Raw genomic sequence first — 22,930 nt, forward strand, 5'->3', positions numbered from 1 at the left:
GTGTATATATATATATATATATATATATATATATATGTGCGTGTTTGTGTGTCTGTGTTTGTCCCCCCACCATCGCCTGACAACCAATGCTGGTGTGTTTACGTCCCCATAACTTAGCGGTTTGGCAGGCTTCCAAAGAATAAGTCCTGGGGTCGATTTTGCTCGACTAAAGGCGGTGCTCCAGCATGGCCGCAGTCAAATGACTAAAACAAGTAAAAGAGTAAAAGAAAAGAGTATACATTATATCATCACCAGCACCAGGGAACAAAAAAGTACTCAGTAATCAAAAAACAGTAATTGTAATATCTGGGATAAATTAGATAGATTGTAGGTTAACCTATAACAAGAGTTGTGTAACCATTTAATATCACAGCCACAGGATCTGCATACATACTATATATATATATATATACATACATACATATATATCACGTGATTGTCCAGACTATTGAATGGTGTTATACATTATTGGTCACAATGCGCTTTGCATCATTTTAAGTTTCAAATGATGCCACACTGCTGATTAGAGAAGCAAGCCACCATTCCCCCTGATTGGAAGGCTGTTCTGTCACAGGGTTACCTATTAACAGCTGAGTGGACTGGAGCGAAGTGAAATGAAGTGTCTTGCTCATGCTGCCTAGTCTGAGAATCGGACCCAGGGTCTAGGTATTGTGAGTGCAACACCCTAACCATTAGGCCACACACCTTCACTATATATATATGTATATAGAGGTTATGAGAGGTAATGGTGTCAATAAGACTCAAAGGTGTCAGGTAATGCTGAGTAAGTGCTATGGACAGACTATAGTTAAGCTCCAGGTTCGGTGATTATGCGAATGAGGAGGCTAACGTAGGTCATATATCAGCATGTGTATATATAAAACAATTAACAGAATGAGATAAAGATCCAAGGCTGTGGAAGATTTCAGAACATTTATAAATAGGTCTTACAGCTGTTTCCGGGATATTTTATATATCCCTTCATTGGAGACGGTGTGAGAAAATGGTTAAGCAATAGTTATTCTAGATAAGATATGAAATAGAGAGTGAAGTGGAGGAATGAAAATGGATGTGAGATATGCAGGGATATTGTATCTGTAGTTCCATTATTTAGGCAGAATGGCATTCCTATACCTTGTAAGTTCCAATTTTAAATACTGTTGGAACTTACACACAAGGTATAGGAATCTTATATGTATATCATTCTGCCTAAATAATGGAACTACAGATACAATATCCCTGCATGTCTCATGTCTATTTTCATTCCTCCACTTCACTCTCTATTTCATATCTTATCTAGAATAACTATTGCTTAACCATTTTCTCACACCGTCTTCGATGAAGGGATATATAAAATATCCCGGAAACAGCTGTAAGACTTTCTATTTATAAATGTTCCGTAATCTTTTACAGCCTTGGATTTTTATCTCATTGTTAATTTTTGTGTATATATATATATACTTTATTCATATATTAAGGCTTCCATTGGTTTCAGGTTGAGAATTTCTTTAACATGAAACCAATAGTAGCCTTAATACACAAACAATCTTTATCCAGCAATGTAGTGTTGAGCACTCCTCATTGTTTGATATTTACATATATATATATATATATATATATATATACATTATATTACAATTTAGCTAGGTGTAAAATAAAGCTTTCCTTCAGACAATTGCATATTTACTGAAGCTGTAGTATTCATGCCTCTTCTAAGAACATAAACATAGTAAGAACAAGGGCACTCAGAGCAAAACTCTGCCAAGGCAACACCAACATCCTCTCAACGATTAGCCAGAGATGATTTTTATAATGAGAATATCTAAAATAAACTCGACTGCTCTCACAAATGAGAATACTAAAAATGAACCCGACCGCTCTCAAAATATAAAAAAAACAGGAAAAATAATCCAGAATCTTTGTCCAGTACCGGATCAATCCCAAAATCTTAATCAGTTCATGCCAGTCATGAGGCCAAACATCCCTGAAAGTTTCATCCAAATCCATCCAGCGGTTCTTGAGATATCTTGTCCACGGACAAACAAACATGACTGAAAACAATATCTCTGCTTTCACTAAGGTGGAGGTAATAATGAAATAGCTTGCCAAGAATCAAAATTGAAATCTGAAGGTTAGCAAGGATTTGTTTTTATTCTAAAGTGCATAACACCCTCCATCCCATTTACAATAATAATTTGAATAGATGACAAACTACAAAATAAAATTTATATCTTTAAATATGAAGTCCTACTTCCTAAGTGGGCCGTTGCTGTAATTTAACCCCAGGTCAGTTGTGACCATCACATTCTTCTTCTATATTAGGGACTATATTGTCAAATGTAACCTTTTTTATTTAAAACTGTAAAGTGTAATTTGAGGGGAAATTGGCTATTTTTTCTAACGGGGTGAGTGACCACAAAGGGACATCTTCATTGGTTCATTACCTTCTAGGTTAATTATAGCTGTTTAACCCTGATTTAAGACATCTCTGACCAAAGGTTTTTCATGATCATCAGGAATAATGTATCTCAGACTACATCAATCAATGGCTGTGTAGTTAAGAACTTCACTTTGCAGCCATGTGGTTCCAGGTTCAGTCTCTCTGTATGGCACCCAGGGTAAGTGTCTTCTATTGCAGACCCCCAGATTGACCAATATAGATGAACACTGTCAAAACCTAGTGTTTGTGTGAATGTGAATATCTACATTCTGCACTTTGTATGAATAAGTTACTGATAATGATGCTTGACATTTATCTGTCAACAAAGCATTTGGTTTCGAAGAAGTTAAATGATAACTGCCTTACTTTAAAAAAAAAGACAAAAAGTAGGCAAGAGTTAGCAATATGAAGAACATCCAGTTGGGGAAACAATGTCTCAATTGTATGTATTCTACAACATACAGACAAATGAACAGTCCACCATGCTTTGAGAACGATTAGGCTGCTATTTCTTGCATATCAAGCAAATATATAGAAGTTTCCCCAATATCTTTGTTACTGACATAAGCAGCTACTGTTTGATTGCTCCACTGTTATAGTATCATGACTTCCATTTGAATGTCCTTCAATTAATGCTTTAATCAACATATTGCTTTATGTCTGGAGCACTGTTCGCTTCAGCATCAAGATGTATCTTTGATTTGATATGCCATGTCATTGAAAAGGAATAAGGATAATAATAATAATAACATCCATACAAAGGTCAAAGAAAAACTTGAGAAGGTTGAAAATGATCATGATACAAAATATTATTTAGTTTCACTATATTTTAATAAACCTCCATCTCCCAATATCTCATTTTCAAAGTCATTGCTGTTTATAACCAGGTTAACTCTCATAGAGCAGACCTATGATTAACAGTCTTTCCATGTTGTATAGTTTGTTTTAGCATTGGTGCCTTGTAAAATGTACCCAGTACACTCTGTAAAGTGGTTGGCATTAAGAAGGGCATCCAGCTGTAGAAACCAAGCCAAAACAGACTATAGAACCTGGTGTGGTTCCTGACCTTGCCATCTCTTGTCAAACCATCCAGCATGGAAAACAGACATTAAATGAAAAGAAGAGTATGTTCAGGACTACACTGTTTAATGTGTCCAGTAAAATGGTGTTTTGAGGGTAACTTGACTGTTATTTATAGCAAACTGAATGACTGCAGAGTCTTGCCTCATTTCAAATTTTATACTACACTTGAAGCACCATAAAACTGTTGAAGAGTCCAGAATTAATTGGTGGCTTTTTTTATGTTTATAATCCTCTACCACATACTTCAGCGATGGTATTTACACCTCACACTTCTCTCAAAATTTCCTACAGAAAACAGGGAAGATAGTTATTAACTATATTTCAGCGAGAACCAAGCAATAAAGTAATCACAGTAACAAATATTTCTAAGAAAAGTTATTGTTTTATTGGGGTTATACTAAATAAAATTAAAATTTGTGCAGTTTGAAAGCACAAATTGTAGCTGGAATATATATGTGTGTGTGTGTGTATATATATATATACAAACATACACCTTTATTTTGCTGGGCTCAAATCTCATTTATGAACCTATGGAAAACGAACCTCTACCAACTATTCTGCCTATATGTCTGTACACACCTTTCAATGCAATGTATGCCAGAAAGTTTGCAAGCCTAATGGAGGCATCAAAAGACATTTTAAGATCCACAAAGATCAGAACTTATCTGCAGCTCGTGGTGGTCCATATGGGATATGCAATGTATATGAGTGTCTTTTCAAAACATAGTCTGGTTTAAAAAGCCACATCAGATGACATGATAGTACTAAGGTGTAGGTACAGGAGGTGGTCAAATTCTGCATAATATATATATATATGTGTGTAGTCCTCAAAATCATTATCTTTCTGTCCTTTGTAAGTTTGTTCTTCAATCTAGGTTTTGTATATAAGGAGCTGTTGTCCTAATAGTTTAGTTTGTGATGTAGCTCTGGGCCAAACAAAATGTATTTTAAAACAAATACAGAATATGGAAAGCTTCATACAGTGCAGAGAGAGAGAGAATTAATAATTTGCTAATTCCATATAGTTTGGGTGAACCACCCTTCTGCAGAGAAAAAAGTAGTTAACAAATTATCAGAAATCAGAGATCACTATTTGTATATGGCAATCTCTGATTTGATAATGCTGTAACTGCTTAATGCCTGAAATATAAGGAAATATTTCTTTATTTTCTTATATGAAAATACTTCAAACCAACTACAACACTTTTCTTTCAAAATGTATATTGTCTGGCATATTGCTTTTCAATAAAACAATTTTTTTGTCTCAGTTAACTTTGAAAATAACCAAAGAGTTGAAGGAATTTTAATAGCAGAGTTTTTGTTTTCTTAAGATGGTTTTTGTTATATAACCTAACGAATATGTTCTGTTGTAAAATAATCAAGGTTTTTAAATGATAGGCTTTGTATATAATACAAAGCAGAGGAGAGTTCAGGTGAACTGAGTAAAGTATTATCAAGCTGAATTTTCTGAGTCAACAATAAACATAAGGTTATCTTATACCAAATGGACTGTTATACTAGATCTAAAGAATTTATGTTACTGTATATTTCAAAACTGTCTGCAAAATATATTTATTACATGAACACTTCAAGTCATTTTATTGTCTAAAAACTCCTTAAGTAACTGTCTTCAGTTATTTCATAAAAATCTTGTTGTAGTATGTTATACTCTTCTAAAATGAAATTCAAACAGGAGAATATTTGTTTAAAATACTTTTCATTTGTAGAACAAAAACAAAGAAATGTGTATGAAAAAATATGGTCCTTTCAAGCTATGTAATGTTTCTACTTGAAGCCACTCTTTCATATATAGAGCTAACACAGATCCAAGATTTAAAAACTCAATAGTTAAACACCTTACCAGAAAGTCAGACTTCACAAAACAAATTCATAATGAACATAACAATGTTTAGTATAATGACTATAAAATAACAAGAATTTCTTTATGGTGTACTCAAGGTAGATTGTAAGTGTTTAAGAGATGCAGTGGAATCAGAAAGCAGGTTGAAGGTAAAAAAAAACCTTTGTATGTTGTAGAAGCAGAGGAATATTTAGCAGTAAATATATTAAGAGTACAAGAACACCATAGGAAAAAATTCTCTCCAATGTTTGGAAGTAGTTGAAAGATTCTGTTGTCAATAGAGATGATTGCTCTGAAAGCATAAGAGTAGAAAATGTTTGAAAAGCTATTTGCTCTGCTGGAAATAAAAGTATTCTCTGTTTGAACAAAGGGTAGATTGTATAATGCTTATGTAAGAACTGCAGTTGATTGAATTGCAAAGGTTATAAAGAACTGAAGCAAGCCTATTCCACTAGTGTGCAACATCTATGTTAGATTGCACTGGTATGGATATGTAATGCATATATACAGCAGTTGGGTAAAGAAATGCTAGGAAAGCCAAATTTAAGGAAGATATGATTGAGGAAGTCTGATGAAAGATCAATGTAGAAGTGGTAAAAGTTTACTTCAAGATGTCAGAAAAGAGATGACAAAAGAATGCAAAGTGTAGTGAGACTCATCCACTGGCAATGAAAATTATGATAATCCAACACATATATGTATGTATGTACTATTTTATTTTGGTCAAGTCAGTCTTTTCTTATTCTGAGTTTCACTGGTAGATGTACAGGATCATCAGACAAGTTGTCACAACAAATTATCTGAAGATCCTGTGCATCTACAAGTGAAACTCAGAGTAGCAAGAGGCAGACTCAACCAAAAGAAAATATTATTCATCTCTACTATGGTACTGAGTACCCCTTTTTGGGACAGTCCACACAAAATATATATATATATATATATATATATATATATATATATATATATGTTGTTACTTGAGGCATTTGTTTGAAAGTTGCTGTCCAAAAATTGAGAAACCAGTAACAACCATATGGAATGCGATAATGAATTAATTGATATTCTGGTTATGTAATATTTGCGAAATCTAAAACAAATCGACTTTATCTCATTTTTGTTTTTATTTTTTTTTTTTGTTTTTAATAGGATTAAAAAAAATTGAAAATTTGCTGAAAAAGAAACAATGTTAAATGGAATATAAAATGAAAAAAGAACAGATGACAGCTGTGTTTAATCAATGGACAGTGATGTTTTATGGCCGAGACTTAACATAAATACAAGGACATCTGGTACAAATGGCAATGAATTTATGATGCATAGGCAAAGGTGGAATAAGAGGGTTAGAAAAAACCCCCCCAAAAACTGTATAAATTAAAATGGTAAGAGGAAGAGCCAATAAAATGAGAATGAGAGTGTAAATGTGACAGATCTGTTGAAATTTGAAAGAGAAAATGTGAGAAGCAGAAGTTGACATATGTGGTTAAATAATAATAATAATAATAGGCCTTTCAACTATAACCATAAGGCCTGAAAATTTGGAGGAGTGGGCGCTAGTTGATTACATTGGCCCTAGTGCTCAACTGGTACTTATTTTACCAACGCCAAAAGGATGAAAGGCAAAGTTGACCGTGACAGAATTTGAACTCAGAATGTAAACAAACCAGAAGAAATGTTGCTAAGCATTTTGTCTGATGTGCTAACAATTCTGCCAGCTTGCTACCTTAATAATAATTATAATAATAATAATAATTTTTTTATCAATCCTGAATGGATGAAAATCAAACTTGATCTTGATGGAATTTCAACTCAGAAGTTCAAATCGGAAGAAATACTACTAAGCATTTTGGCCAGCATGCTGACAACTGTCCCAGATTGCTGTGGCAATAGTAATAATAATAATAATAATAATCCTTTCTATTATAGGCACAGGGCCTGAAATTTGCAGGGGAGGGGGGAGTCGATTACATCGACCCAGTGCATAACTGGTACTTATTTAATAAACCCTGAAAGGATGAAAGGCAAAGTCGACCTCAGCAGAATTTGCACTCAGAATGTAGTGACAGATGAACTACCGCTAAGCATTTCACCCAGTGTGCTAACAATTTTGCCAGTTCACTGCCTTAATAATAATAATAATAACAACAACAATAATAATGCTAGTCAGTGCAATGAAGTGCTGAGTTTTGTAACCACACAAAAACATCATTCAATTTAAAATGGAGGACTGTATGGTTAAATTTTAATTTTCTGAATAGAAACACATACAAATGTGTTTCCCCACCTGTTAGCTCAGTAATATTCCTTTTTATTATTTTTGTATTTCATGCTATTTACCAACCTTTTCAGATACCACACACACAGAAGCACTGATAGCCATGAACAAAATAAAAGATTGGTGGTTCACAATTTAGGTCAGAAGTCAAAGGGATTAATAGTCACTGAAAAAAATGTGATGCTTATTATAAAAAAAAAAATTTTTTATCACAATGTAGCAAGTATATCATAGTAGCTCTACTTTCAGGAGATAGATATAATTAAAACCATTCTTCCATAAATGTATTAATTTTGACTTACAAGACTAAGATAAATAAAAAAAGATATACTGAAAATTAGGGAGTAAAATAATTTAGACTACTAATGGGGTAGAATTCATTATTTTATATTAGAAGTTTGATGGATAGTAGAATTGATAAAATGCCAGGGAAAATAACTTCTGGCAATTTAGGAATGTTTCTGTGTCCTGTGTTCAAATCCTGCAAGAGTTGATTTTGCCATTCTGGAATCAATCAAGTACTTGAGTCAATATAATTGATTGTGTTGTTTCCTATAATTGAACACTTGTGCCAATCTTAGACATCATTTTTATATTAAAATTTGAAAAAGAAAGAAAAAAGAAAAGAAAAAGAAAGAAAAAAAAACTAAATATAAAATGTCATTTCACACTATAGTAAAATATTTCTCAGATGTTTTTAAGGGGAGAAATGTAGGAGAATGAAACAAAAAAAATAAATAAATAAATTTTTTTTTAAATCAAATAATTTTAATATATAACATTGTTTCAAGTTAAAACATTAACCAAAGATGTAAAAGAATTGACAAAATGAAAATGTATAGTTTTTCTTTATACCTATGAAAAAAATTGAATGTTTGAAAACAAAACAAAAATGAACAGAAAAATGTTAAAAAATTTTTAAATAGGACTAAATTTTACAGTTTGTATAACAAGATTTATAGTAAAATACCTAAATATATGTTCCATATTAAAAATAATTATTATAGTCTTATCACTTATTTTTATTATTTTATTTTATTTACGCCTAAATTGATCTTAATCTTCACAATAAAGATACTTGTTTATATAAAAAAAATATACATACATAAATTAAAATTAGCCTTATTGTTAATGGTACTAATTAAGTATAGATATTTAGTTTTAATTCAGTATCTAAAGAAAGCATATTTTGAGGAACATAAATTGCTTCTATAAATAAATTAGGATTTTAGTCTCAAACATTCTTTACAATAGAGTTAACTATATATATAATGAGATGGAAGATAAAAGAATTTTTATTGATCACTACAATCGTTTCGATCCATCTACCATTGATCCTTCATGGGTGGGATGCTGCTTATCCCTCAGTATAGATGTGTCTCCTCACGTGATTTCAAAAGCTATCCCATTAAAATAGACTCTGTTTCACATGACATGCATATTTTCTTCTTGGTCTTCAAAGAAATGGTAAATTAATGGATACTGCTTCATTGTTATAGAAGATCAATCACAAAAACCAGATACAAAAAGAAACAAATATACAATAGAGCAAAAAATTAAAAAATGATTTTCTATAAGAATGAAGAGGTACCCACCAATTTGCCATTTCTATCACGAAGACCAAAAGGAAAACATGCAGTAATAAGTTGTGTGAAACAGAGTTTATTTTAATGATACCTCTTGAAATCACCTGAGGAGACACATCTACACTGAGGGATATACCTAAACCAGTTATGCAGCATCCCATCGACAGGGGTTTGATGCTAGATGGGTCAAAATGATTGTAGTGATCAATAAAGACTCTCCATCTTCCGTTTCTCTCATTAATTACATACCCAATGAACACTGAGTCAGTAAACGTGCTTTACCAGCAAACTACCAGGTGTATAACATAAGATTAACTACTACATATATATATATATATATATATATATATATATATATATATATACACACACACACACATATATATATATATATTTGTGTGTGTGTGTGTATGTATATATATATTAATGTTTTAAATAGGCACAAAATTTAAATTTTTATTGGAGTAGGTGGTTGAATGAAGATGTGAAGTTTATGCCTTCCTAGAGGTCATTGATTATGTAAATGAAATGAAAGACCTGGAGATGGGAATTAAAAGCAGTTTGGTTGAAGAGCCAGCTAATCAACATTTCATTTCTTATATTACACTGCTTACTACTTCTTGTGAATATTAATTTATGATGTTCATATTTTCTTAGTTATCAGTAATGATATAAATGAAGTGAATGAACTAACGACTGAAATTAAAGAATATGCAACCCAAGCATTTCTCTTAGCTTACTCTTTCTCTATGCAAATTTTTTTTAATATATATATTATTATACTAAAATAGCTTGTAAATTAAGGAACAAAATTTTTGAAAATTACTAAATATTCATCTAAATTATCAATATTACTAGAATTTTTTTTCTACTCATAATCACTAATAAACTAATATAAAGGTAAACTTGAAAAGATAAATAGAAGAATAACTTCATTTCTTTTGAAGTAAGTTTTTCTCAGCAGCTTTTATCATTCAGCAATGTCAATGAGATAGTGTCGTTGTAAAATGGTTTTGGAAATAATTGTGCCAGCATATATAATTCACTATATGCAGCCACCAGCTAACATAAATATAGAATGATGAATTAGTGCAAATCTGTTCAAATATATACATGTGATTACTGCTTTACTTTATACACACAAACATGTATATACATATATGTATGTAGACATATATAGTACACATACACATTGATATATGTCTGCATATATATACATATATGCATCTACACACATATATGTATGCACATGTGCATGAATATGGATGTTTATGATATATATAAATATATACATTATATATCTTACATACATGATCATTAATTATTCTGTTGTGTACTAGTTAGGAACAGATGCATTTATGCACAAGCCTTAATAATAATTAAAGCACATAAATACACATCTTAATTTTACTATGGATAGCTTTATATAATGGTATAAACTTCTATATGTTTCAGTAAAACATTCACTTGAATAGATCCCCTATATTAGCTTGGTCTTATTATGTTACTTAGATGAAGAATATTTACAAACTGCAGTGCCAGCACCCTCAATATAACATTTATGCAAGTTCACACACACATACACACACCCACACCACACACAGAGAAACTCATAAGTACATATGTGTGTATGTACGTATATATACAATCACACACAATTATATATGTACAGTTGTAGACATGTGACTGTATATATATAATCCCTTTCACACCTACATGTAAATTGTAGGAAATGATAACAGATCTGCTCTCACATGAGAGAGGGGTGAAAAAAAAAAAAAGGTGATTCAAAATTTAAAATTTCCTAAATGAATAATTATTTTATAATGAACTGTTAATTCCTAAATTATCAACATTTTGTTGTTTCATGTGTTATTATTAATTGTGCTGTAGAATTGAAACTAGTAGGACTTTCAGCTCGAGGACTTACATCACAAGAATTATCAATTGCACTCAGGCTGGATCCTTCGTTTGCTCTTGGCTGATCCAGTTTTTTTTGACACATTTTACAGAATCCTGTGAACTTTGACAGGAACTTGTCCATTGGTTCTAGTGAATGTAAACAGAGAGGAAGCCAATCCCAGTTCCTCAGTACTTTTGGCAGGAGGCTTTTCTTTTTACTTTGCAGAATATTAACAATGATAATGAAGGCAAGGAGTGGAATAATGATGACACTAGCTGTGATCAGTGCATATTTGCCAGCCAGTGACAAGGCAAAGACAAATGCTGGAAGCAGGAAAAATGCAGTCAGTAAATACATAAAAGCAAACCAACGGTATTTGGCCGTGGTGTTGCCCAACATTTTCGCCAGGTTTATAGGAAGCTTACGCATTATTGGTACTGGATAAAATATTAAAATGCCGGTTAGATTAAATAAAAGATGGCAGAGTCCAATTTGCAGAGCAGCTCTCAGCTTGTCTCCCGAAGTTGCCATGGCAGCTAATAAACCAGTTGCAGTCGTTCCAATGTTGGAACCTAAAGTCAGCGGGTACATTCGCTCAATGTGAATGACACCCATACCAACTAAAGGTGTGAGAGTTGATGTGAATATAGAACTGCTCTGAAGAATTATTGTTAATATAGCACCAATAATGATGGCTACATATCCAGTTAGAAATGAAAATGGTTTTGGAATGTCAGAGTTTATTGTTTTCTTCAAGGCTGAAGCTACAGGTCCACGGAGCATCGAATGAAGCAAGCGTACCATTCCCATTAGACAGAAGACCAAAGATAACAATGAGATGACCAGCAAAACAACACCGGATACCGAATCATTCCAATTGATATAACTCATCAGACAATAACCTGAAATATATTAAAAAAAGAAGTTAATATCATGTTTATATGAAAAAAAATTTCTTTTTACACAAAAAATCTATTATTGATAGCAAAATATCACAAGAAAATATAACATGCATATGTTAACACACATGTATGTGCACATGTAGCCATCCAACTACATTTTTTTACCATTTCTCTAGATTTAGGACCCATTTTCCACGGCATATTAGTAACCAAAATTACATTCCCCACTAAACAGAATACCAGCCGGTAACAGGGTACAAAGCCAAAATTTTGAAGGGGTGAAATGGAGGAGCAAGTTGATTGCATCTTCCTCAGTACTTGACTGGTACTTTATTTTATTAACAGACAAAGGTATGAAAAGGCAAAGTTAATTTTGGTGGGATTTGAATTCAGAATGTAAAGAGCCAGAAGAAATGCTGCCAAGCATTTTGTCCAACATGCTATTGATTCCGCCAGCTCAACACCTTATCCATCTACATACATACATCATCATCGTCGTTTAATGTCTGCTTTCCATGCTAGCATGAGTTGGATGGTTTGACTGGGAACTGGTGAAACCAGATGGCTGCACCAGGCTCCAATCTGATCTGGCAGAGTTTCTACAGCTAGATGCCCTTCCTAACACCAACCACTCCGAGAGTGTAGAGGGTGTTTTTACGTGCCACCGGCACAAGGGCCAGTCAGGCGGTACTGGCAACGGTCACACTCAAATGGTGTTTTTTATGTGCCACCTGCACAGGAGCCAGTCCAGTGGCACTGGCAACAACCTATATATAGATATAAATGCATACCTTTAGACATATGTACTTGCTTTTATGTATTTACTTTTCTACACTTTTTCATATGTTGAAACTTATAAACAAGCAACATTCTGAGACTTATACATATTTTGATGTATTTACAAAATGTTTAGTCAGCTGGAATAAACCTTTTGATTTAGTCTTTGTGTGAGAATTTTATGGAAGACAAATCTATGGTAGATGTCAGTGATAGGTAGTACACCCAAGTTGGAATTTCTCCATTTTGATGGGGTTTTTCTGAGTTTTGTTTTTCACAATGCTCTTGGAAATGATGGAGAGCATCTTTCTAACATTAAAAAAAAGTATTTTTTGGAAAATGATGTATGTTTTCTAAGGGCACCATGAAAAAAAAATCTAAAAAATCCTCATTAAAATGGAGAAATTCCAACTTCTATGTGCTACCTATCGCTGACATCTACCAAATCTACAAACAAGAATTGACATAATTGTATATGCAAGTGAAGCTACAGAGGAGGTCAAGTTCCACTGGACTGCAGTTTGTGATCAGATACATACTGCAAAAACTCACATATTTAAATTTTTATTAAAACCGAACAGAAGAATATATAGATGAAATAAATGTACATAAATGGGTTAAGATATATAAAATGTTTGTTAAAATACAAGATTTGAAATATTTATAGGTTTTTATAGTTTTATACTTGCAGGAGTTTCAAAAAAATCTAATTAGGATTGGGAGTTTTGGGAGGAAAAGTGCTAAGATTTCTGTAATTCGTAAATTGAGTGGTTTATGGTTATTAGAATATGATTAGGTTCTTGGTATTATATCCCAATCAACTTTTAATTTATGTTCGTGTTTAATTTATGTTCAATGTTCAAATAAAATTTGACAACGATTGATTGCGTGTTTAAGTCAGAAAGTATGGGCAAGTTGGTTATAAAGATTTTTAAATTGATTGGAAGTGAGCTCTAAATATACTTTAATATACAGCATTAAAACCAAGCACTGCAAATAATATCCATCCCAGCTATACAAGTATGGGGAAATGATTTAAAAAAAAAAAGTTAAAGAAAAAAATGTGTTTGTATGTGTTTATATATATTGTCTAATATTTTGCTTAGCTGTCATAAATACCGGCATTGTTATGGAAACAAACTCATAAACTTTCTTACCAAAATAAATATTAACCTGAGTTTTAATGATCTGGGACAGAAGAAATATAACATTTGTCACTTAGGACTTGTTTTCTGTAAAATGGTCACACGATTTAAAAAATAACAGTTAAAGAATGAAATATGAATGTGTCTGTATGTGTTTATATATATTGTCTAATATTTTGCTTAGCTGTCATAAATACCGGCATTGTTATGAAAACAAACTCATAAACTTCCTTACCAAAATAAATATTAACCTGAGGTTTAATGATCTGGGACAGAAAAAATATAACATTTGTCACTTAGGACTCGTTTTCTGTAAAATGGTCACACTAAGAATAAAGCAAGAAGTTTATTCCAACTAAATAAACATTTTTTAAATACATTAAAATGAATAATATGATTTCACTGTATGACATAACTTACATTTCTCTATGGGTGATGTTACATATATTTTCTCTAATTGTGTTACATTCTGTAGATTGGTTATTAAATTAGGACTTTCACTGGAAGACACATTAACTTCACGTGTAACATTTTGTTGAACATAAGTTTTGGTATATTTGCACCAAACCTGAAATGAGACAAATATTTATACATCAACTTTTAGTTATGCAAAATAAAAACGCAAACTATGGAGTCTCAACACAGTTGCATGACCTACAAAATATAACAGCTAAATCTCCCTAAAATCACACCATGCTTTCTTAAATAAGTAACACGTACATTAGATATTGTAGTCCTGTCTATTTCTAAAGAGACTAGGCCTTTGATCAGAAGTCAACTCGAGCATTTAAGGATACAAGGTCCAAATTTAGCTACAATCACTGCATTCCTATGCATTAATGTTTCTGAATTTATGTATTTTATGCTGAATGAAAATTTAAAGCTATTAGACTGCTTATTTGGTTTTTATACCATATACAACTTAAAAACTGCTCAACATAGTCCAGAACTTTTATAATTTCCTAAAAGATATAAGTTCATGCCAGCCATTTATAAAATATCCTAAATTGTTTTACGAGACAAAATGCATAACATAACTTATAATCTGATTGGATATTTTAGCTGAAACAAAACACAAAAAGTATGAATTAAAAATCCTAAAGCTGGGGGACCACCTTAAAGAATTAGAGTCAAAATAATTGGACCCAGTGCTTATTTTTTTTTAAGCTTGGTACTTATTCTACCAGTTTGTTTTGCCAAACTGCTAAGTTACAAGAATGCATAAACCCCAGCTGTCGACTATTTTGTTTGGATTTCAGAGTTGTTTCCCCTTGTCCAGATTTCTTTCCCTACTTGAACATTTTGATTTGAAAATATATTATTTTGGCTCACTACATGAAGTTAACCCCCATTTATCACAAATAGTTTTGTTTTTATTGTAAATCATCAGAAGTAACTGCCAAGAACAACAGAGCAACACAATGCCTTCAGTGTATAAGACTGATAAACATGACTGAAGCAGATCATTAATTCTTCAAGTGGATCAGAAATTAAGTTCAGGTTATTTCTATTAGCACTTTGTTGTGCCTTAATTATCAATTAGCCATCATTTTCTTTGGTACTGTGCCAAAACAACCGGAAAATTGCTTAGTAGTTTGAAGATTTATATAATGCTGAAGTCAAACCTTATCTCAAAAGAACCAGCACTGAAATTTTCACTTTAATTAGCATTAAGATGGGAAGATAGTGAAAACATGGTCTAGTGGTTAGGGTGTTGTGCTCACAATTGCAAAATTGTGGTTTCAATTCTCAGACTGGGTGGTGTGTTGTGTTCTTGAGTAAAATACTTCATTTCATGTTGCTCCAGTCCAGTTAGCTGTAAAAAGGTTCCATCAGTAGCTGGAAAGTTAACTCCTTAACAGGTCAATGCCTTGTTCTGTGGGGGAGTGTTGTGATTTCAGTTACTTATACACCTCCAACCTTATCAGTCCTAGACATGACAGATCTAAGGAGGGAAGGTGATGTAGTGACAAGAACCAGACAATACTCTAATATAATTCTATCCTCTTTGTTCTTAACAAAAATTGCAAACAAATTTTGCCTTTCTAACCCACTGGGCTGGTAAGATAAATACCAGTCATATACTGGGGTTATTATTATACTTTGCTTTCACAAGCAGGTGGCCTTATACTATAACCCTGAAAAGATGAAAGATAAAGATAACCGCAGTGGGATTTGAGCTCAACATGTAAAGAGCTGGAAGAAATGCCATTAAGCATTTCACCCAATGTGCTAATGACTCAGCAGTTTGTCTTACTCAAATGGCATAATACATCTTACAAAGGATGCTGGCATTTGTGTTTAAAGTTGTGGTCAATTAATTACTTATCCAAAGCATGGTGCCAGCAGAAGTATTCTTCCTTTCACCAGTTAAGCAAGTGAACATTGATATAAGAATGTTGATTGTAGATCATTGTTAAAACTGCAATACAAATGTTCTGACTCATAGCTCACTGGTGCTAGATATTGGCAAAATTGACAACATTTAAAAGTGATTTATTGATGATAAAATTCAATAATTAAAGCTGGAATTTTACCTTTAACAACCTTCTTCCACTCCAATATTGACCAGTGGCAATTCCTTCTATCACCTCTTTATCAAGCTACAAGAAAATTAGAAGTAATTTTAAAAGCCAACACAAAATAAACCAGCTTTCAGTAGTCAAGAAACATAAAAAAATTAGGGGAAGTAAAATTGTGATGTTCGAGCCCTTTCTCTATAATAAGAGCAGCATAGTTTCTTAAGAAAAGGGACTGCCGCTGGGAACTGGAAGTGAATTACTGATTGTAGAATGAAGGCCAGTATGGTCATCGTCTATATAATATTGCTGTTACTAATACAAATAATAATGATGATGATAAACACCACTTATATAAAAGTTGCCATGCTTCTCATGTTCAATATGTTTGGTGAAATTCAGCAGCAGATAATGCTTTTCCATGTTACCAACATAAAGAAATAATGTAAAGACTGTGTGTATGTGTATAAGAGCAATTACAATGTATAGTTTTATTTAACACATGACTATAGAATAATATTTAATTTTAGAGAGAGAGCAGTATGCACAAAATATTACACACAGAATTCAATACAAAGAAAAAAAATGTATGTTGAATTATAACCAGTAAACAGTTTCTTAGCAATAGAAGTGAGAAATGTAACTATAACATATGATATTCAATAAGGATGACAATTGTATACATAAATAATTCAAGTAAAGATACAGTTTATATTAAATGAAAGTAAATATTTTATATTAAATGAAGGTAACTTACCTGAACAATTAAGTTTGTAACAGGTCTAGTTATTACTTTCAGCATGTCAAACTTACGAGTTTTATACTTCGGAAGAGATAGGTTAGACACCATCAACCCACTCAGCTTGTAGAGGTAGCCTGTAAAATAAAAAATTATAAGATTTCAAAATACCCAATTGATTCTTATCATAATTTATACTATTGTCTTTATGCTCAATTAGTTAAAGCAGCAAAGACAATATTTTTACAGATGCAATCAAAAATGAAGACAAGCTCCTCTGCTGCAACAGCTATTGGACATAAACTTCCATGCTTCCTGAAATTCACCAACAATACCTGTTCCTCCCACCTTTTTTTAATGATTCATTCACTGTTCACTTCCTGTGCATTATTCTATGTACTCTTCATGCACTTTTGGCTACTCTTTCTGATGAGTTGTAGTACATCTGAGCACTGTATACAGTAAATTTACTATTATTATCATTATTAAACCTCTATGTATGTGTACCTGCTTATGACAAAAATAAGCATCATCTCACTGAATAACACAGCATGTTAATGGATGTTGGGCTTTGACAATTCTCAGATGAATGATGTTTATTAAGTTTAATATGACATCTGTCATGTTAAGATTTATTCACACAATTTGGATGACAAAATCTTAATTATTTTACTCTAATTTTATTCCCTGATTATGGTACAAATTTTTATCATTAGAAGAACACATGTGGGTTAACTTTTTACATATTTTGATGAAAGTGACATCCATAAATGCTATATTTTGTGAACATTCCTGATAGGACAGCTAGTCTCAATTTACAGACAACCTCATCAAGCTAATGTCAGTGAAGAGATAGTCTACATGGATAAACCAATTCTTGCTGTAGCAACATCAACAATAACAACTAATATTCTCTGAAAATATGCGTTAAACATATCAATTTGAAGTTTCATGCCTTAAATTCCTGTTTATACTATTTTATTTCAAAAGCCAACAGTCTATATAACTACTTAAAAATAATTTTTGACATAATACTAAGATTCAATATTAATTGTACCGATTCCATATTATTCCACTGGTCATCAGATGACAAAAAACTGAGCTACAGGACATATTGTTTACCAAATGTAAATATGACATCACCATCGATCAAATGGAAAGTAAACATTCATACACATGCTTGTAAACACAGACACACACAATGGGTTTCCATATAACTTTTGTCCACCAATTTCACTTACAGGACATTGTTAGGGAGAGGCTTATACCAGAAGATACTCATCCAAGGTACCACACACAAGTTACCAAACCCAAAATCCAACGATATTCTTTAAACATAGAATAAACGAATTTAAGACCCAAATTAAAATACAATAAACGATATGAAATAAGCTAGATCAGCAGGTTTTAATTTGTCCTTAAGGTAAAGTGCCAACAATGTCTTTCACAAAGATGTCAGTTTATTAATATGGAGGAAAAAACAAAATTTCCTCAATATAAAATCTACCTCACACACAGAAACAACCATTTCGAAACAAATAGTATGATTAGTCAACCTTCTGTTGGAAATGCCATTTTTATAACTACGGTTTAATGCCTACAAAATAGCAACAAAACCAAAGGAAGAGAAATTTGAAACAAAGCTGCTTAAAGAATGAATTTCAGCAAAAAAAAAAAAAAAAAAAAAAAAAAAAAAAAAAAAAAAAAAAAAACTTGTTCTCTATTAAAATTTCACTAAAAGTTATTTCTAACCAATTAGTAATTATAGGAACAGATAAAAAGCGTAAATATTTGTTTATCTTCTAAATCTGAAACACTGCATCTCTGAAAAAACATTTCAGCCGAAGTAACAAAACTTTACAGAGTTATTTCCCTTAGTCCATATATTTACAAATTAAAGAAAATGCCAACAAAACCGATTGTGTTTTTAGACGGCTGTAAACTTAACATTGACAAATGAGTCAATGTAACATATTCGGTGAAATCAAGGTTATATTTGAAAAGACATTTGCTCTTGGTATCAAAACAAATGTAACTGATCAAGGAACCATATTGACTGTGGAGCAAACTTCTTTATCCCAGCCAATTTCATGTAATATCTAATTTGTATTTTATATTACACGAAATTATTTTCCTGTTTATTTGCTTGAGGTGTTGTTGAATGAATCGACCCCAGTACTAATTTTTCAAATTTGGTACTTGTTTCTATCAGTCTCATTTGCCAAACTACTGTTGCAGGGATATAAACAAACCAACACCGGTTGTAAAGTGGTGATGGGGGACAAACACACACAAATACATTTATGCACATATATGTACATACGATAGGCTTCTTTCAGTTTCTATCCGCCAAATTCACTCGCAAGTCTTTGGGTCGGCCCGGTGCTGTAGTAGAAGACACTTGGCCAAAGTGACATGCAGTGGGACTACACCCAGAACTATGTGGTTGGGAAGCAAGTTTTGATGAAATTTTCCTTGAATACCAAGTCTTTTCTACTCCAGGCAGAAGGCCCGAAATTTTGGGGAAGGGGGCCAGTCGATTAGATCGAGCCCAGTACACAACTGGTACTTAATTTATCAACTCTGAAAGGATGAAAGGCAAAGTCGACCTCGGCAGAATTTGAACTCAGAACGTAAAGGCAGACGAAATACCACTAACCATTTCGCCTGGTGTACTTATGTTTCTTATTTCTTTATTGCCTACAAGGGGCCAAACATAGAGGGGAGGGGACAAACAAGGACAGACAAAGGGATTAAGTTGATTACATCGATCCCAGTGAGTAACTGGTACTTAATTTATCAACCCTGAAAGGATGAAAGGCAAAGTCGACCTTGGAGGAATTTGAACTCAGAATGTAACGGCAGATGAAATACCGCTAAGCATTTTGCCCAGTGTGCTAACATTTCTGCCAGCTCGCCACCTTAAATACCAAGTCTTGAAGCAATACCAACCCTAAAATAGCCTTTATGAGCAGCCAGATTTCCAAGAACCAAACACTAATGTAATTCAAATATATTATCATAGAGCAGGGGTCTCCAAAGTGGTTGATATCGACCCCAGGGGGAAGAGATCGATGGGCCTATTCAAGGGGTCAATAAATGCACATTTACTTTATTACTATTATTTATTTATTTTCTTGTACATTCCTGGGGGTCGGTGAGGGGTCAAGGATTCCGTGAAGGGGTCAATGGTCAATGGCCAAAGTTTGGGATCCCCTGTCATAGAGTGACAACATATGTAAGTATATTATTATACTGGGTGGGAAAATGTGAAGGCACATGGCTCAGTGGTTAGAGCGTCAGTCTTACGATTGTGAGATTGTGAGTTTGAATCCCGGACCGGGCTGCATGTTGTGTTCTTGAGCAAGACACTTTATTTCACGTTGCTCCAGTTCACTCAGCTGTAGAAATGAGTTGCGACATCACTGATGCCAAGCTGTATCGGCCTTTGCCTTTCCCTTGGATAACATTGGTGGCGTGGAGAGGGGAGGCTGGTATGCATGGGCGACTGCTGGTCTTCCATAAACAAATTTGCCCAGACTTGTACATGGGAGGGTAACTTTCTAGGTGCAATCCCATGGTCAGTCATGATCGAAGGGGGTCTCAGCAGGGTGGGGAAAAAAGTCACACACGAAATAAGCTCAAAAGACACCAGAATTTTCAAAGACATGCTTCAATTTTTTTTTAATTGAATAAAATCATCATCATCGTTTAACGTCCGCTTTCCATGCTAGCATGGGTTGGACGATTTGACTGAGGACTGGTGGCTACATCAGGCTCCAATCTGATTTGGCAGAGTTTCTACAGGTGGACGCCCTTCCTAATGTCAACCACTCTGAGAGTGTAGTGGGTGTTTTTACATGCCACCGGCACAAAGGCCAGTCAGGCGGTACTGGCAACGGCCATGCTTGAAATGGTGTATTTTACGTGCCACCTGCACGTGAACCAGTCCAGCGGCACTGGCAACGATTTCGCTCAAATGTCTTTTCATGTGCCAACAATAAATAGACATGTTTATACATGATGATAAAAAAGAATAATAATAATCCTTTTTACTGTAGGCACAAGGCCTGAAATTTTGGGGAAGGGGAATAATTGATTACATCGACTCCAGTGTTTCACAGGTACTTAATTTATCGACCCTGGAAAGATGAAAGGCAAAATCAACCTCAACAGAATTTGAACTCAGAACGTAGCAACAGTTGAAGTACCACAAAGCATTTCATCCAGTGTGCTAATGAGTCTGCCAGCTCACTGCCTTAAATAATGTCCTAATAACCCAGGCATTTATGCAGTTAAATACAAAAACAAATAAATGAAGTCATAAAAACAACACTATTGAAACTAAGACAACAAAGCCTTGACGTAAAACTAAAACAATTAAATAACTAACCAGTTATATTCATGACTTCTATTATTTAAACGTCAAAAGAACTAGATTACAAAGTGTTATTTTCTATTAGCCAATCTAAAATATAATTTTCTTTTGTAACAAATGTTCAAATGTTTTAGTACCAGACTGAAGTAGAGGTGGAGATGAGATAAATCTGCAATATGCTGTAGTGTCCTTAAATTTTTGTTTTAATATGTGTCTTTCTTTTTGTTTACAGAAATATTTCACCATTTTGTTTTATTAACAACACATTTTTACAGGAAGAGAAAGAAAAACAACATTAAAAGGATAAAAGACAAAATTATTGAGAATAAAAAACCCGTAACTACCTCACCAAGAAAACAAAGAAAAAGAGAAAAAAAAGAAGGGGGAAATTAAATATGGTTCTACACCTGAGAACAAATGGTGTGTTTATTTGTACCATGTGGGCACGATTTGTAGAGAAGAATCGCCAGCAACACTTGCTAAAATTATCTCCAAACTTTTAAACTTCCTAACAAACTACAAGTACACCTGAACGATAACTATATTGATTACTAATAAATTGAGTACTGGGGTCTGAGGTTGTCATTGTTTGAACTAGATGTAGGTCTGGTTATTTGAAATAAATATCTTTTTTTATGGATAGTGTATCATCATCATTTAACGTCTGTTTTCCATGCTGGCATGGGTTGGACGGTTTGACTGAGGACTGGCAAGCCAGGAGGCTGCACCAGGCTCAAATCTGATCTGGTAAGGTTTCTACAATTTCTTTCAGTTTCTGTCTACCAAATCCATCCACAAGGCTTTAAGTGGGCCTGAGGATAGAAAACACCTAAAATGCCACACAGTGGGACTATACTTGGAACCATGTGGGTAGAAAGTGAACTTTTTACCACACAGCCCCCGCCCCGTATCTATAAGTGGAATTACATGTAGAGGTGTGCTGCTTGAAGTAACAGCTGAAACAGATATTGAAGCTCAGAGATATGATACAAAATCAATAAACCTGGACAGATGTTGTACTGCAGACCTATCAAAAATATGACAGCATGATAAAAAGAAAGCAAATGATAGAGTTGTTGTTGTTGATGATGATGATGACGACGACAGTGATGCCAACAGCAATAAGGAAACAACTAAAAAAATAGATTTAATCCTGTCAATTCCAGAATCACTATTTAAAACTGATGCCAGATATAATAATATGTACCATAAATGTTTTAAAGTAAACAACATTTATTTGAACAACAGAGACAAAATAAATAAAACTATGATTAACTAGAAATCTATGAATTTTAATATGACCTTGCTTCTGCTAGTCCTACAGATGC

The 22,930-nt window shown here is 33.2% G+C and overlaps 1 protein-coding gene across 2 annotated transcripts in view; it reads right to left on the reverse strand.

Annotated features, from left to right (window-relative positions):
• LOC106876823 (sodium-dependent phosphate transport protein 2A) overlaps positions 1–22,930 on the reverse strand; it is an 84,734-nt gene that overhangs the window by 32,034 nt on the left and 29,770 nt on the right. Inside the window, exons 6-9 of one of the 2 annotated variants that reach the window (XM_052966948.1) lie at positions 17,243–17,361; positions 16,504–16,569; positions 14,387–14,534; positions 11,170–12,044 (exon numbers count right to left, since the gene is read on the reverse strand). In XM_052966948.1, coding sequence (XP_052822908.1) covers positions 11,170–12,044; positions 14,387–14,534; positions 16,504–16,569; positions 17,243–17,361 — 1,208 coding nt within the window. Of the gene's footprint in view, positions 1–6,606; positions 12,045–14,386; positions 14,535–16,503; positions 16,570–17,242; positions 17,362–22,930 lie in introns of those variants that run through there. The other variant, XM_014925541.2, reaches the window with a different exon arrangement.

The sequence above is a fragment of the Octopus bimaculoides genome, chromosome 4 (genome assembly GCF_001194135.2).
Source record: "Octopus bimaculoides isolate UCB-OBI-ISO-001 chromosome 4, ASM119413v2, whole genome shotgun sequence".
Lineage (NCBI taxonomy): Eukaryota > Metazoa > Mollusca > Cephalopoda > Octopoda > Octopodidae > Octopus > Octopus bimaculoides.